We start from the raw sequence: 17,591 nt of genomic DNA on the forward strand, positions 1-17,591 counted from the left end.
TCATGCTGCATGCTTCGTTCAGATGCAGATCTTTGATGTTCTTCTGAATAATCAATGTTTAGGATTTAATCCTTTTATCCTCTACTTGAAAGATATGAAAATAACGGTTAACTAAGTGGAAAGTGTTTTAGTAGATAGCAATGTTTAATAAAGTGTGTATAATGATTTGTATTTCCTCGATTATTTTTCCATCTCTTACTGACTGGTTTCTGGGATTCACCTAAAACTCTCTTCCCGTTCCCCAGTCATTTTTTCCTGTCTAGTTTCCCTAAAATTTTAACAGATGTGTGCATTTTATTTAGTGTGTTGTTACTAATTTGCTTCTTTATATTACGTCCTCATACGTGTAACTACAGGTAATAAAATATTGTTAATAATCTAGATTTGACAATGTGGTGTAATTGCTTCTGGTAGTAGAATATTTCAGTGTACTAAAGCACAAATTTAACAATCTGTACTTTGTTAAACGAATACAGACTGATGTTATAGCATCCATCTAAATTTACAGAAAACAAAATACAAAATTACGTACCTGCTGCTCTACTCGTACATCTACTGTATACTTGCGGAAAATTGGCGTGCAATTTTCAATTTTGCAGTTTCTTAGAGCTTAGTCACTTACATATTCACTACAGCATAAGTCAAGTGTGACAGCCTCTTGAATAAATTTTCTTTCAGGCAATTACATTATAAATGTTCTCCTGCCCCACCACAATCTATGGTCATGAGCCACTCCTGGTGTAATGGACTAATCATTAATCAAAGAGACCTCCCTCTTAGTAGCCAGAGCCCTGAGCACATGGCTAGTCAGTAATCTCTGTAATCTCTTCTCTGGTTTATACAATCAGCCTGAGCATTCAACACGTTAATCCACTCATTGGCTGTTACAGTCAGCCTGTACAATTAGTGCTGCTAGATTCAGATGACAACAAAATGACAACACAAAGTAAATCAGAGAAAACTTCTTTAGCTGGGAGGTCAGAATCCTCACTCGACGCTAGCAGAATCCTCACTCGATGCTAGCAGAATTTTTATTCGACGCTAGCAGAATCCTCACTTGATGCTAGCAGAATTTTCACTCGATGCTAGCAGAATCCTTACTCGACGCTAGCAGAATTTTCACTCGACGCTAGCAGAATCCTTACTCGACGCTAGCAGAATTTTCACTCGACGCTAGCAGAATCCTTACTCGACGCTAGCAGAATCCTCACTCGACGCTAGCAGAATTTTCACTCGGCACTAACAGAATCCTTACTTGACGCTAGCAGAATTTTTTACTCAACGCTAGCAGAATCCTCACTCGATGTGAGCAGAATTTTCACTCGACGCTAGCAGAATCCTGACTCAATGCTAGCAGAATCCTCACTCGACACTAGCAGTATATTCTTCTTCCTGTGACAATTGATGCTAACTTGCTAGCTCAAGTGGTTAAGGCTCTGGGTTGTTGATCAAAGAGTCAGGGTTCAAGCCCCAGCACTGCCTCCACTGGGCCCTTGAGCAAGTCCCTTAACTCTCACTGCTCCAGCGGTGCTGTATCATGGCTGACCCAGCGTTCTGACCCCAACCTCCAAAGCTTGCATAGGTGAAGAAAGAATTTCAATGTGCTCTAATGTATATGTGACAAACAAATGCATCATTTTTTTTTTTTTACTTTAATTATCAAACCAGAGCAGAAAAGAGTCTCAAAATTTCTTCAGTCATCCAGAATTTTTTTCTTTTTTTCTGTAACACCGCGTCGGCATCAACATCGCAGCACTGCTGGTTAAAGCATTTCTACCCATTTTCACTCAGCTAATTTTTCTTCCTGTCATCTCCGAAGAAGCTTCCATGTAATGCAATTACAACTTAGCTGCTGTTAGCACTCATGCTCCATATGTGCCTTTGAAATCTGTGTTTATGACGAGCGCTGCGATAAGTACGATTACGGCAGCTTTCTTCTCCCCTCCGTGATGAATGCACTGGTCTCCTGTTTCTTCAGAGTGGGTTGGGACTCGTATAAAGAGCAGATAGGTTTTTTAGCATGAATTAACTGTAGGAGCAAAGAAGTGCACTTAAAGCGTGATGCTCTGCCCATGCATAAATGCCTCGAGTGTTCGCCCACATTAACATCCTCATGGAAGAGGCTGGTGTGTGATCATAAATCTGGCAGAACTAAAGGATTAAAAAGCACACAGATTTTCCATCAGAACATTATTAATATCAAATGTTCCATGTAGAGTAAAAATTAATTCAGAATGAATAATAAGCATTAATTAATTAAATCAGGTATATATTAGGGGGGGCACAATGGGTTAGTGGTTAACACGTTCGCCTCACACCTCCAGGGTCGGGGTTCGATTCCCGCCTCCGCCTTGTGTGTGTGGAGTTTGCATGTTCTCCCCGTGCCTCGGGGGTTTCCTCCGGGTACTCCGGTTTCCTCCCCCGGTCCAAAGACATGCATGGTAGGTTGATTGGCATCTCTGGAAAATTGTCCGTAGTGTGTGATTGCGCGAGTGAATGAGAGTGTGTGTGTGTGCCCTGCCTTGGGTTGGCACTCCGTCCAGGGTGTATCCTGCCTTGATGCCCGATGACGCCTGAGATAGGCACAGGCTCCCCGTGAACCGAGGTAGTCCGGATAAGCGGTAGAAAATGAATGAATGAATGAATGAATGAATGGTATATATTAAATTTAAAATAGAAGTCAATAATTTAGTCAATAAATTGAAAAAAAAAATAGTAAATGTAAATGTTACAAACATTCAAATTTTGTAATGATTTCACTCATATATTACCTGTAAAATGAAATAAAAATACAAATATTTTATTTGTTATATTATTTAACTAACTTAAATAAGTTATATTTTTAACTATGAAATATCTAGTTTTTTTACACAATTTATTAATAATTATTGTCTTGTTAAATTTGTAAATGTTCAAATAAATTAAAAAAAAACTTCAATATTTCAGTATATTTCTTGATTGAATTATTTTTTGAATAAAAAAAGCACTGTTATCGAATCAGCCTGTTAAGCTGTCACTATGCTCCCACCACCGTGTTTCAGCATACAGTACATCTTTTTTAACCCAACAATGAAAGAATTTTGTAAAATCAAGGACCGCGTGAAATGACGACTTTAAACTGAAACATTTTTCATTTGGAAGAGATATCAGTACGCTGGCTGCCACTTTGTCTTCTGGGAATTTGTGAACAGGCCATTATATAGATCAAAGGTATGGGCAGGAGGTGACAGCGTAATAACCCATTTATTGTTATCTATCTTAGCGGAGTGTGGTGGAAGTTTCAAAGGTGAATCGTCGGGGCGAATATTATCCCCGGGATACCCGTTCCCTTATGACAACAATCTCCGCTGTATGTGGACCATCGAGGTGGACTCGGGCAATACCGTCAGGTACTTCAGCTTTTCCTCTTCATTCAGACCTTATGAAGATCAAAGTCTTATTTTTTATTCCTTCCGATATTTGACCAAGGTTTAGATCTTTGGAATAGATCTACTGTAGGTGCTACGAAATCAAAAGATGTAGGCCACTGAATAAAAAGGAATTCTAAAGCAGAAAGTGGAATTAATTATAGTTTAGCAGCCGGGATCAGCAGTGACCCAGAGGAGGAACAGGGAATTAATTGTTAAAATATGTCTGCTAATTATATTCTGTGATAAAGCTTCAGAGCATCAGAGTAACACATAACAAGACGAATATCAAGACTGTTGAATGGTCTCTAGATGCCCAGCGTGAACCAGCTGACCAGAGACTTGATGTCTATTAGTGGGCCAGTCTGACTGGGTCTTTGTACAGAAAAAAAGATGACAATTGTTCTGTTTTGTCAATCCTGTGCCACATATATGCCAGGCAGAATTAGGAAGCTTAATATACTGTATGCCAAGTGACAATGTGTGGAAAAAGTTGCCACTGGAGGTAAGTACATATTAACATATTCTCATGATTTTTACAGCCTCCAGTTCCTAGCCTTTGACACGGAAGCGTCTCACGATATCCTGAAGGTGTGGGACGGCCGTCCTGAGAACGAGATGCTCCTGAAGGAAGTGAGCGGTTCGCTATTGCCTGATGGGATCCACAGCACCCTCAACGTCGTTACCATTCAGTTTGAGACAGATTTCTATATCAGCAAGTCTGGCTTTGCTATCGACTTTTCCAGTAAGCTACTTGCATTTAAAAGAAATCCATGCTCATGAATTTGTATTCATAAATTTGTTTTCAAGCCTGACACAGACGTCAGTATGCCAAGCTCGGCTCTACCTAAACATAATAGATTTTGATGTTGGATTAATTTTCAGTGCTTTGTGGATCAGCCAGTAGGATAATCACACTGCGGCTAAAAGCTGGGAAATCAATACGTAAATAGAAATGGCTCAGTTTATTCAGTCAGGACAGACCAAAAATCTCTAAATCTCTTACCACATTCTGTGTATCTGATAAAATCTACAGGAAATTAAATAAATATCCGATATATTGCACTCCTAGGGTCTAGCATTGCTGATCGTCATAGCAACCGGCTGCCGTTTACTTGAATACGTGTAAGAAAGTGCTAGAATTCACTATCCGTAGATCTTGGCTCGAATATTGCACATTTACTGGGTATAAAATGCTAAGCAGTTGACTCAGGGGTGTTAGACATCAGTCAGAAGATTAGACTTCTCTTTTCAAGAGGCATCATTTTTTGATAAATAAGCTCAAGCTTCTACTAAATCCTAAAAAATCCTAAATGCTTTTTGTCCATATTAGGAACCATAAAATAATTTGAATCAAATAATTTTTTTAGGTAGATAAAAAAATAGACTTAATTATATCACAACATCAAGAAGAGCAATCGATGGTTTGAGAAGACCTTCTGAAACATCTGAACGTGGGTGGATAAACTTATCAAAGAACAAATTAGTGAACCTGAAATACTGTACGCAACCGGATTCACAGCCTTGGCTAAGGAAGTTATGTTGCACTTTAGTGATGATCAAAGCATCAATTCTGCTTGTTTTATTTGTCAGGTTCGGTAGCGACGGCCTGCAGGGATCCAGGCACCCCAATGAACGGCACACGGAGCGGCGAGGGCAAAGAACCGGGCGACACCATGACCTTTGTGTGTGACGCAGGCTACGAACTGCAGGGCGAGTCTCGGATCACCTGCATTCAGGTGGAAAACCGATACTACTGGCAACCGAGCCCTCCTACCTGCATCGGTGAGATTTTTCAATTTGCAGAGCTTCCACCTCAAACCCCTTTGGGAACTTTGGCTGCACCTCATTTCAAGCATTTCACACCTGCCATGGCACAGCGGAAAACTATAAACTCCAGCCAGAGACAAATCTCGCCCTTTCAGATGGGAGAAAACGTCGTTAATAATAAATCATTTTGACAGAAATATCTGATCGAGTGCTCAGTCAGCATTCAGACGCCAGCGCATATGAGGCATGTCCTATGAGTGCGAAATCGCTGGTATTCTGCAATCAGCCGCAGTTTGCAAAGCTATTGGTCAAAAAAGTGCTTGAAGTTATTTTATTTTCCAAATTCAGAGTGATGGATGGATGCGTTGTCCTTTTTTTTTTTTTTTAGCAAGGCAGTGTTTTGATTTGATTTGATTTGACATGTGCTTTCTTGCATGCTGGAACAAAGTGTTAAATTGGATTCTACTCCAATAAATAAATTAGGAAGTAATAATTGAAGTACGGCTAATAAATGAACCCCTACTGGCTTTCAAGGATACTTTGCGATTCAGTCGATCGCGATGCGATTCGAACACCTCATTTATTAATAAAAGATTTTCACACGTCTTGCCACTTTTGGGTTTCATAGAAAGCGTTGAACTTGTGATGTTAAAAGAGGTTCGTTCACATTTTATCAGTTAATTCGTGCTAACATTTGGCTAATAAGAACAACGATTGACAACATAGTACATGACAGCGATTAATTAGTTTAATTAAATCGAAACACTTAAACAGGAAGCTAAACAAGAAAACACAATACAACTGGGAGTGTTGTTACAGGAAAGCAATCAAGGACTGGTGATGTGAAGTAGATTGACATTAGTATCACAGGGTCTCGGATTAACTTATGTATATCAAACGATTTGATTAGCCTGACACTGATTAAGTCCACTGAGCATATCCGACTAGCATTTAAGATACAGAAGGTGAAACAATACATTTTAGCGTTCCTGAATTCCTAGAGCAGACTTTTCTCCCATTATTCATTATATTACATATCATTATACTGTATATCCCTCGTCTTTCAGCTCCTTGCGGAGGAAACATCACAGGCTCGTCTGGATTCATTCTTTCTCCAAACTTTCCTCACCCCTACCCTCACAGCAAGGACTGTGATTGGTTCATCACCGTGCACCCTGATTACGTCATCTCACTCGCATTCATCAGGTAAGAAAGTTCCAGTCATGTGTGTTTAGTTGACCGATCAATAGAAATTAGATACTTAAACTGACATAGCGGTTTTCTGCGGCATGAATCTTTTTGAGAAATTCACAAAACTTAATTAAAGGTGGGGTCTCCGTTGTTTGAAAGCCAATGTTGACATTTGAAATCACCCAAACAAACACGCCAGTAACCCAAATGAGTCCCACCCCTTTATTGATAGCTCCTCCCACACATACATACGTATCCCAGGCAACTAATGGAAAGTAATGTGTCTTTATCATAGCTGAAGGGAAGAACAATACGATTGCAGATAAACAAACAAGCAAAAATGACACACAAGCATAATCATGTAAAGGACAAAGGCATATATTAGTTCTGTGTAACAAAGCAAAACCAACGTTACTCACCTATCGAGAAGGAAAAAGCGCCTCGGCGTCCCATCGCAGGCCTTCCTGCTCCTTCAGTTCTCTCCAGCGCTGGAAAGCTGATCCTATATTAACACGTCCTACTTCTTACCTTATCGTAAGACTGTCTTCGGTTTCTTTCTTTGTTTTTATCCTCCATGTCAATTTTAAAACCGCTTTCTGCTAATGTCACACATGCGCACTGAACACTCTCTCCTCCCATATTGACAAGACACGCCCCTTTCTGCTCATTGGCTACACGTTAGTTTTGTCTTTGTTTTGTTTGGCGGCCCGACGCGGTTTTCTGAAACATTTCTCAAACAACGGAGACCCCACCTTTAAGTTAATTCAGGACTCTGTCCCTGTAAATATATTCTTCTCCTGCGTTCTTTGGGACAAGATAGGAAATTATAGTACGTCTTCATTAATTAAAAGATGTGTTTTAGTAAGAATCGTTTTTTTTAATCTTAATTTGCCTATGGTTTAAAAATGAGGGTAAAGTGGAGCATTTTATCTCCATTTCACAGAATATAATTTTTGCCGTTTGGGGCAGTTTCATCTGCAATTTTCACTAATGCCATTTTTCCATCCGTGAAGCACACTAAAAGAGTCGCTTCTTCAAAGGACCCGAAATTACTCAGCTACTGTAGTGTGTGCTAGTGTGGATTACAACTTAGGTTTGTGGAGCCATCCTCTTTTCTTTCAGGTAATGCCAAATATGCCTGAGCCTGCAATATATACAGTACAGATTCAGAAAAAAATACTTCGGGGGGATTTTTTTTTACTGCCCTGTTTGTCTACACTTGTAGCATCACTGCAACTTGTAGCCCTGTAGCATCATTGCAAATCAATGCAAAGTTTCTTGAATGATCACCTTTATCCCAACAGAAGGGGTTCCTTCCAGGAGGAGACCACCCCTGTGTACAGGCTATAGTTAGGCACGAAGTTCTGACTGAACGGTTTGTTGACAATAATGTAAATCATATCGAACGAAAACCTGTGGTAGATTTCAGAGTGATATTTTCGTCAGTGACATCGTTAAACCACCGCTTGAGGTAATTTTCTATAAATACATCCATTCCAGAGACTTGTGGACTCTACACGATGTGGATGAAGCTGTTCTGGTGGCTCGTGGTAGCCGGAAACCATACGAACACACTTTTATCTTGGTTTCTAGACTATTAATAAATATTATTACTAGAGTAAACAGTTTGTTTCACCTTCAACAATTTATCAATCTTTAGCTCTATGACAAATTTGGTTCAAAAAGTCTTCACCTGCAAAACTCCAATCTGTTTATTATGGCTATGGAAAAACTCATACGCTTGAATATTTGCTTTCGGTTTCAGCTTCAGCATCGAGCCCAATTACGACTTCCTGTACATTTACGATGGACCGCACACCAACAGCCATCTGATTGGGACGTTTCAAGACAGCAAGCTGCCGGAGAAGATAGAGAGCAGCTCGAACATCATGCACATAGCCTTCCGCAGTGACGGTTCAGTGAGCTATACCGGCTTTCATTTGGAGTACAAGGGTAAGTGTGTTATGCAGTTCACAACATATAAAACTAGAATAGAAAAATACAAAACGTTCAGCAATGTTGGTGCACAGGGTAGTGCCTAGGTGTAGCACTGAATATCTCAGCTATGGGGTCTCCAGTTTGATCTTGAGCCCAGGTTACAGTGTGGTGCTTAGAGTGTTTCCCTTGGTCCACGTGTCCTCCAGGTTCTCTGTTATATTTGCATCTCCTAAAACCTGCTGGTAGGGGGCTTGGCTATGTAAATGTTCATTCATTCATTCATTCATCTTCTAACTCTTATCCGAACTACTCTCAGGTCACGGGGAGCCTGTGCCAATCTCAGGTGTCATTGGGCATCAAAGCAGGATGTGCCAACTGGACGGAGTGCCAACCCATTGCAGGGCAGTTATGCAAATGTCCCATAGGCAATTGAAAATAATGTCAAGGCAAAGACTTTAAGAATGATATTGAGTTTATCTTTCCTTGACTACTATATTCTATACTATATTTGACTCATTGCCTCCTTACGCTGCCTAACTCATTTAGCAAAACATTTAATTATAAGTGGCCGTGGTAGAGGAAGTGGTAACTCAGTGGTTAAGTCTTCGGACCACTGGTCAGAAGGTCATGATTTTAAATCCTACCAAGCTGCTCTTTCTGAGCCCTTGAGCAAGGTCAGGGTTCCCACTCTTTTTCAGTGATCATTTTCTAGGACTTTTCCAGGACATTTCAAATTTAGCAAAAAAGACAAGGCTCACAGATTCACGGCCTAAAGTAATATGTTCTTCTCTCCAGAAGTCACTTTATGGCTATTACTTAACTATACTTTTAAAGACAATTTGTCATGTGAATGAAATTTCAACATTTATAAAATAAAAAGACCGCACATACAGTATTTAATACCCTTTCCTTTCTCAGGCCAATGCTGTCATGCATGCTTTAGTTTGCTGTGCATTCCCCTTGCACGTGATATTCAGATTAACAAGGTTAATATAACCTGCTTACCCGTCACCATTTGCTGAAAACATTCAAACATTCAAGCAACCAATCCTAGCACCTGAAACCTCCAACACAAGACAGCGTCATCCGTCACAGCGAGATTAAACAGCATAACAAAAACTCAGCGTCCCTGAACAGAGCGCTTTCTGTTACTAACGTTAATTGTTTCGCCCAGTTGTAAACTGTTCTTTAAATGATCAAGAACATTTAAAAATAATAATTTTCCAGGACAACAAAATTTTTTTTCCATGTGATTTCTAGGACTGGAACAATGGTCATTAATTTTCCAGGATTTCCAGGTTTTCCAGGACGCATGGGAATCCCGAAGGCCCTTAACCTGCAACTGCTCAGTTGTCTAAACATAAATAATGTAAAACACAATTGTTCTTGGGGGGCACGGTGGCTTAGTGGTTAGCACGTTCGCCTCACACCTCCAGGGTTGGGGTTCGATCCCCGCCTCCACCTTGTGTGTGTGGAGTTTGCATGTTCTCCCCGTGCCTCAGGGGTTTCCTCCTGGTACTCCGGTTTCCTGCCCCGGTCCAAAGACATGCATGGTAGGTTGATTGGCATCTCTGGAAAATTGTCTGTAGTGTGTGATTGTGTGAGTGAATGAGAGTGTGTGTGTGCCCTGTGATGGGTTGGCACTCCATCCAGGGTGTATCCTGCCTTGATGCCCGATGACGCCTGAGATAGGCACAGGCTCCCCGTGACCCGAGGTAGTTCAGATAAGCGGTAGAAGATGAATGAATGAATGAATGACAATTGTTCTCTGTAATTTTCTAAAACAATACGACCTAAAAGAGATAATATCCCCTTTTGTGTGATGTTCAAGTCCTTACCAATTGTTTACTTGCTATTGCTATGGTTCTGTGCTTCATGCTGTAATAGTGCCTCTGGAGCTTTCTGAGGCTTTGCTGCTTGAGAAAAGTTTGGAGTTATTTGTTAAGGTCTCAGCAGTGCTGATCTTATTAATGGCTTTATTGTCGAACCAGCATGGCAGGGTCTGTACCTTATAGTACCTTTATGAGAGGTTGAGGATCATGGAAAAAACCCATTTGTTTAAAAGGCTGTCTCTTGTTGATGCATTATGATTTCCACATTTCAAGACGACCTTCTGTGTACCCTTATGGACTGTCCACCCTGGAACATCAGTCACTTGCTGGTCATGGAGGGCTTTTGTGGCGTTCCGATCTCTGATGTAAGTCGAGACTGTTAGACTCCGAGCAATATTTTTTGTACTTGAACAAGTTTGGAAATCTTTTCTGGTCAAGTGCATGTCCACTTTATATAAGGACATTGGACATTGCACAGAAAAGCGTCTACTTCGAACGGTTTGATCCGTTCAGCCACTCTAGTTTTATCTTGAGTCTGTGTAGAGTTTCTTATGTTCCATGTGGTCCATGTGGACCTCCTCTGAGTTCCTTACTTTTATCCAACCCTTCAAAAACAAGTACCTTGAACCCAATCCCCTGCTGACATACAATACATTTATGAAGCTTTTTTTTTCCCAGATCTTAGACTAAATATTCTCTGACAAAATTACACCCAATTCTGGTCCCTTTAACCAAATTCTCTTTAGAAAAGTAGTGCAGTGTTTCTCAATTAGTCCTCAATCACTATCCTAAATATCCTGCAATACCATTCATCTCTTGGTTGCCCTGGTTATTTGTCTCACATGCAGATCGTCGCTGTCGGGCGGAAACCTCGTATGTCCAAATTTGGTCAATTTCATATTTTTTTCACATATCGATGCTATTGGTCAGTCCCCACGTGGGTCTGTTATTTTTACAAGTTATTAACCAATCTAAAGTCTTGAAAATAGCTTGAGCACAAATCTCATAACTCCATTGGACACTTCAACTGTCCACCTCTTCCTCACTCCGTGGGAGAGCTTCACGGCATATTTCTCCTCAAGAAGAGTCGCAACGAATCAACACGTCTTCTGAGGTAAATGTCTTCAAAACACTGGGCTCAAAGAAAAAAAAATCTTGACCCCCGCTAGTTCTGGTGCTCGTCTGAGGACAGGAATTTAGCGCAAGACAATCCAATGCAACGCGGACTAAACCCTGTGCACTGCAGATAAGGTACGGCGTTTTTTTCATTTCCTGAAAAATAACGGTTTTGGAGATATGAGGATTCCGCCTGACAGCGACGAGATAAAGAAAATCACCACCTTTTTGGAGAACTGAGCTTTGTTTCAAGCTTCTGGGAAACACTTCTAACAGCATGATTGAAAATACAAAACGCGCCAACAACATGCGACAGAGTTCAAGCTACAACATTTCTTGTTCAAGTACATATTGACAAATCATGCGACTATTGCCGCTTCATATGGGTTGCAATCTGTGAAAAAATCTGGACCTACTTCGCTTCAACAGACAGTCAACAAAAAGCTCTTCATGACCAGCATGTGAATGACCTTCAGGTTGGCACATATCCCATAATAAAACAGGGTTATTTTGATTTTTAGGTTTCCAAAAGTGAACAATTTGAGTTTGTAGCGAAAAGGAACATTTCTTCCAGCGAAACCAGCCTCGTTTTCCAAAATGCAAGTGTTCTTCAGAGAGCAAGAGGCACAGCTGACTTTTCAGTTCTACCAACTGGCACTTTGTGTGCCAACACCGTAAGAGCAGACGTCAAGTAATATCACCATCACAGTGGACAAGTACCTGTGATTGAAAGAGCTTCTTTTTTCTCAAGATAAGGCTTTCAAATGTTTCTGGCTCTATTGCCATACTGAATGTTTCTTCACCAGGGCATAAAGCCAGGACTTAGTTTGGCATGAAATGTCCATAATAATTCAAGAGCTGTAAAAAGTACTTCATGTCTGCCATATTTTTTGGCTGCAGCCTTTCACAACCTGCTCCTTTCCTTTCACAGAGTGAAGGCCTGTTACAGAAGACCTTGCATTTTTGCAAGATATACTTTTATTATGTGAGACACATTTCAGCCTTTGACAGCCTGCTGAGAGCCTCACTTACATTTTTCAGAGGTTCTTATTCAGCTGTACTGTATTTCTGGTCAGGGGCCTAGGAGTTGCTTGGAAGGTCAACTTTCATCAACTTTTTCCTTGATATAAGAATTGCATGGAATCAAAGGAGGTATATGGAGGATATGATTTGTTTTGTTGATCAACCCTTAAATGTTAATGTAAAAATGACTTTTGTTTAATGGTTGGTTGGCTGACCACCAACCTACAGATCAATCACATGCTGGTCATGGAGTGGCTTTGTGTGAGCATTAGATCTTTGCTGTGCATCCATCAGCTTTGGTGGGTACCGAATTCCGTTCCCTTCATATTTCATATTTGTTTTTCCAAGGTTATGCTGTGGGACTCTAAACCCGACAACCGGTTAAGAAACTATGAGATGCATTTTGATTTTAATTTTTGTCATGGAAGATTTACCCGTTGCTCTTTAGCTCTGGAAAGTGGGCAAATAAGGATAGCCTACTGTTTATGATGCTGGAACAAATACCTGCTGTCTGGTGCATTTTAATATCACTAGATACTAGATCAGACTTCCTGTACCTGGTTTGGATGTGTGTGTACAGTAGGCTGCGTCTAATCACGTACCTTCTACTTTATAGGTTAAACTTTTCTTGTTAATTTCCTTGTTGCCCTCCAGATTACACCTTTTGCATCTTTAGAATGTATATTTCACCAGAAATATGAACGTCCGTTACAATCACTATATTAAGGAGTGTAATGGATTTTTCTAAATTCTGTTTACTAACTCGGGGCACGGTGGCTTAGTGGTTAGCACATTCGCCTCACACCTCCAGGGTTGGGGGTTCGATTCTCGCCTCCGCCTTGTGTGTGTGGAGTTTGCATGTTCTCCCCGTGCCTCGGGGGTTTCCTCAGGGTACTCCAGTTTCCTCCCCCGGTCCAAAGACATGCATGGTAGGTTGATTGGCATCTCTGGAAAATTGTCTGTAGTGTGTGATTGCATGAGGAAATGAGTGTGTGTGTGTGTGTGCCCTGCGATGGGTTGGCACTCCGTCCAGGGTGTATCCTGCCTTGATGTCCGATGACGCCTGAGATAGGCACAGGCTCCCCGTGACCCGAGGTAGTTCGGATAAGCAGTAGAAAATGAGTGAGTGAGTGTGAGAGTGTTTACTAACTAACTTCCTATCCAGTATGTTACGAATTACAGAAATAAAACGCTTTTACAAGCTGAATTTGTTTACTCTCGCACTGTTTTGCTATGTGTCTCCACTACACACTCCACAACCTCCCTTTTGGATATCCCACCTTCCTGTATGTTTATATTTTGTATAAAACCAGACCTAGCTCCTGTGCGAATCTAGTGGTGCTGCGGGTTTGCGTCGATGACTCGGAGTGTAAATTTCATCGAGGGAATCTTTTGGGACATGGAGAGAAAAGGCAATTACTGCACTGTTGCATGCAAACACAGATTCTCTAGCGTTTTCTTTCTTCTCTCTTCTGGCGAGCAGCTCCTTTATTCTTTCTCTAACGAGCGGCTGGCTGAGATTGATTGCAGCACTCATTACCCTCCAGCCACAGGCACTCGGTCCTGGCTCCACCCCCAGGCCACATGTATTTGCTTGGGTTTTGATCGCCTCTTTATGTGGTCTATATCTCACTGTTCCTTTTTGTTGGTGTTACAGCTCTGTGATACAGTTTGTAGATGATTAAGTGCTAATAATAAATAAATATTTAACCATTGTGGGAGTCACCAGGGTCAGCAACTTTGATTTTTCCAGCAGAGGAAAGTTGTCAAAGATATTACAAGCTAAAAATTTCTTTTCCTTCTTTGCTTTCTACCCACTAGCTAAGCTGAGGGAAGCATGTTTTGACCCAGGCACTGTGATGAATGGGACTCGACTGGGCAGTGACTATAAACTGGGCTCCAGTTTGACCTTCCACTGTGAGCCAGGTTACCAACTACAAGGCTACTCCACTCTCACCTGCGTGATGGGCAACACCAACCGACCTGAGTGGAACAGAGCCCTGCCCAGCTGTCAAGGTAATGATGAAGTTTCCCTCAAACATCCACCTACACTTAATTGTGAAATGGTGCTCTTTTCTAAAAATATGAAATAAAATCAATCTGCCTTCAATTTGCTTTATACTTGGGGCATGATTAACAGAATAGAAAAATACTATTCTTTGGGGGGGCACGGTGGCTTAGTGGTTAGCACGTTCGCCTCACACCTCCAGGGTGGAGTTTGCATGTTCTCCCCGTGCCTCGGGGTTTTCCTCCGGGTACTCCGGTTTCCTCCCCCGGTCCAAAGACATGCATGGTAGGTTGATTGGCATCTCTGGAAAATTGTCCGTAGTGTGTGATTGCGTGAGTGAATGAGAGTGTGTGTGTGTGCCCTGTGATGGGTTGGGATAGGCACAGGCTCCCCATGACCCGAGGTAGTTCGGATAAGCGTTAGAAAATGAATGAATGAAAAATACTTTTCTTTGTTAATGACTCTCAATGCACAGAAATTTATACCATCACAAATTAGTACTCTAGTTTTTTTAGGTCTAGGTTTATTTTTTATGGAATTTATGCCTCTAACACTTGTTGAGTTGTTCATCCATCCATCTATCCATCCATCAATCCATTCTTCCACACATTCATTCATTCATTGTTTCACTCTTTCATCCATTCAAGACTCTCACTGATGCAGTATCTCAAGACCGAGCATTTAGTTGAATGATCCAAACAGAGTTAAAGGTTTACATACAAAATCACTTTCAGGAACTCAACTCAGTTCTACTCTAATATTTTTGATCCGACATCTAATACGTTTATCATCGTGCGGTATTTTTTAGCATATCTACTTTTCGTAAACATAGCATGTATCAGTGCGTCAGACTTTTCTCTAAAATTCGACCCTTTCTAGGTACCATATGTTCCAGGATTTCCTGCAAGGTCGACTAATTTTCACAGAGGTCATTTTTCAAGAGGTTAAATGCTATTACCAACTTCCCATCAGAAGGGAAGCAGAATTCCTTCCAGAAGTCCTGCTGCTTTTAAAATCTTTAAAAATCTCAGTGTGTTATTGATGAAATTATGTATACAGTGGAATTTGTCATAGCAAATCATAACGACTTACAATTCCAACACTGCAGACCCCCCACCTCGTGCCCATTAGTATTTTCCCTGCTTCAACACACCTGATTCAACTCGCCAGCTCACTAACAAGCCCATCAGGGCTTTAAATGGGTTTTTTAGAGGGAGGAAAAAATATGAAACTCGGCATGGCACCAGCGCATCTCCACCATTCACTATTTTCATCAGTCTCTGAAGGGATACTCGGATTCATTTTCTCGACCTGTACCGATATATTCCACAACCTTAACACACCGGTTTAATACAAAGAGGCTCTTCAGCGGTGTATTGCAGGTATTGTCCTTTCTGACCAAGACAAATTATGAACCCACAAAATCTAAAGCGTGCATGTATGATGGCACACGACCGAGTCAGAGTTCTTTTAATATTCCATCATGAATCAACAGCTAATAAACATCAGTTATTGCATGTTTTCTACAAGACACCCGTCCTGTCAGCGATGCGGGAATAAAATGGACCCGAATGCAGGATAGTGTAAAAATAAACAGGATTTATTAACTAAAAAACATGAAACACGGACAAGGACGAAAACTAAACCAGACATGACATGACGACAGACGACATAAGACGACAACGTCAGAGGATTAAAGGCACGGCTAAATAGACATGACAATTAGACACATGAGGAACAGGTGTGCAGAGGCGGGGAGGAAGAGACGAGGGCGGGGAGGAAGAGACGAGGGCGGGGAGGAAGAGACGAGGACCGGGAGGAAGAGACGAGGACCGGGAGGAAGAGACGAGGACCGGGAGGAAGAGACGAGGACCGGGAGGAAGAGACGAGGGCAGGGAGGAAGAGACGAGGGCAGGGAGGAAGAGACAAGGACGGGGAGGAAGAGACAAGGGCGGGGCAAACACGTGAACACCGAACATAAACAAAAGCACGTGGCCAAAGTCCGGGCTGGATCCGGACACGTCCAGCTGAACTATAACATAATCCTTATGTTAATCAGGATTAAATAATCAGCTTTATTAGTACTAATATTTTTTGACTTGTCATCCAGGTATGAGACAAACACAAATTAAACTAGATTTGTAAAGTTCGTCGTGACAAACTTTGATGTTGGCTTTGACGAGGCAAGTATTCACAAAGGCCGGTGCTTTTTGGAGGCGAGTGGACATAAGGGACAGTGTTATTTTTGGAGGCATGTGGACAGAAAGATAGGGTGCCAAAACATTTGGAGGCAAGTGGAGACGAGCATGTGACGTCATCAGAATACACGTGAGGAAGTTCTCCTCATTGTTCTGAGTGTTTTGATATGTCACATGTCCATGTTGTAAAAAGTTTTTTGATTTTGCATATTTTGGGGGCGGGGCTGCGGCACAACCAAAGGCCAATTTAAAAAGTTTGTTCAGAGTATCACCCTAAAGGAGCTGACCGAGTTTAGTGTAGACAGTTCGAAAGCTTGCCGAGTTATAAACCTCCAAAGTTTATAATGGGAGTCTATGGGAAAAAAGGCCAATTTGAGACCCAGTACTGGAAGTACCGGTACTTGGATCGCTTAGAAAAGTAATAGCAACAAACTTCAGACCAGCATCTACAACATAATTTGGTGCATGTGGCTCGAAAGCTCTAGGCCGCATTAAACTTTATAAATTTTTGTCTAAGATTAAATAGGAAAACAGAATGTTGGCTTCTACAAAGCGACATAATTAGAGAGATAGAATAATGGGTAAAATTCATTTTATCTTTATTTTGGAAGTGACGGTGCTTCAGAAAAGCTGATAAAATACCGTTAAAATCTGTAAAACCGATTACTGCTTACTGATTCCACTCAAGTCGTGATTTTCCTGAAGGCCAAAGTCGGAAAAACGACCGAAGCTCCTGAACACGTGTAGCTTTCCCTGTGTATCGCTGTATCTTTTGATCTTAAGTGGGTATTTTTGTGTACGTCCATAACCCCAATCTGTTCTGTGTTACGTTCCTGTGTGTATCTCAGTATTTACATTGCAGTCATTCACCTCACACCGTTTATTATTATACGAACGTCATTTTTTAAAAAAGAACAGACCCCCTTGCAGTCACTGCACATATTTCATTACAGAATCCAATCCTCTCAACACTAGAGGCCTGATTAATAATGAATGTAGTCGTGTGTATGTGCCGGTCCCAGGTGAGAGCCTGTAACATCTGCGCAGTGTTCTGTATAACCACGAAGGACAAACACGCTCTGTTTACATTCTCCCACCTCTTGTTGAA

General features: G+C 41.3%; 1 protein-coding gene across 1 annotated transcript in view; it reads left to right on the top strand.

The window, feature by feature from the left end:
* The window catches only part of csmd3a (CUB and Sushi multiple domains 3a), a 235,509-nt gene that overhangs the window by 102,482 nt on the left and 115,436 nt on the right, over positions 1-17,591 (top strand). Inside the window, exons 25-30 of the mRNA XM_060861354.1 lie at positions 3,263-3,389; positions 3,950-4,152; positions 5,001-5,192; positions 6,245-6,383; positions 8,134-8,321; positions 14,099-14,293. Coding sequence (XP_060717337.1) covers positions 3,263-3,389; positions 3,950-4,152; positions 5,001-5,192; positions 6,245-6,383; positions 8,134-8,321; positions 14,099-14,293 — 1,044 coding nt within the window. The remainder of the gene's footprint in view (positions 1-3,262; positions 3,390-3,949; positions 4,153-5,000; positions 5,193-6,244; positions 6,384-8,133; positions 8,322-14,098; positions 14,294-17,591) is intronic.

Source organism: Tachysurus vachellii, chromosome 25, assembly GCF_030014155.1.
Source record: "Tachysurus vachellii isolate PV-2020 chromosome 25, HZAU_Pvac_v1, whole genome shotgun sequence".
NCBI lineage: Eukaryota > Metazoa > Chordata > Actinopteri > Siluriformes > Bagridae > Tachysurus > Tachysurus vachellii.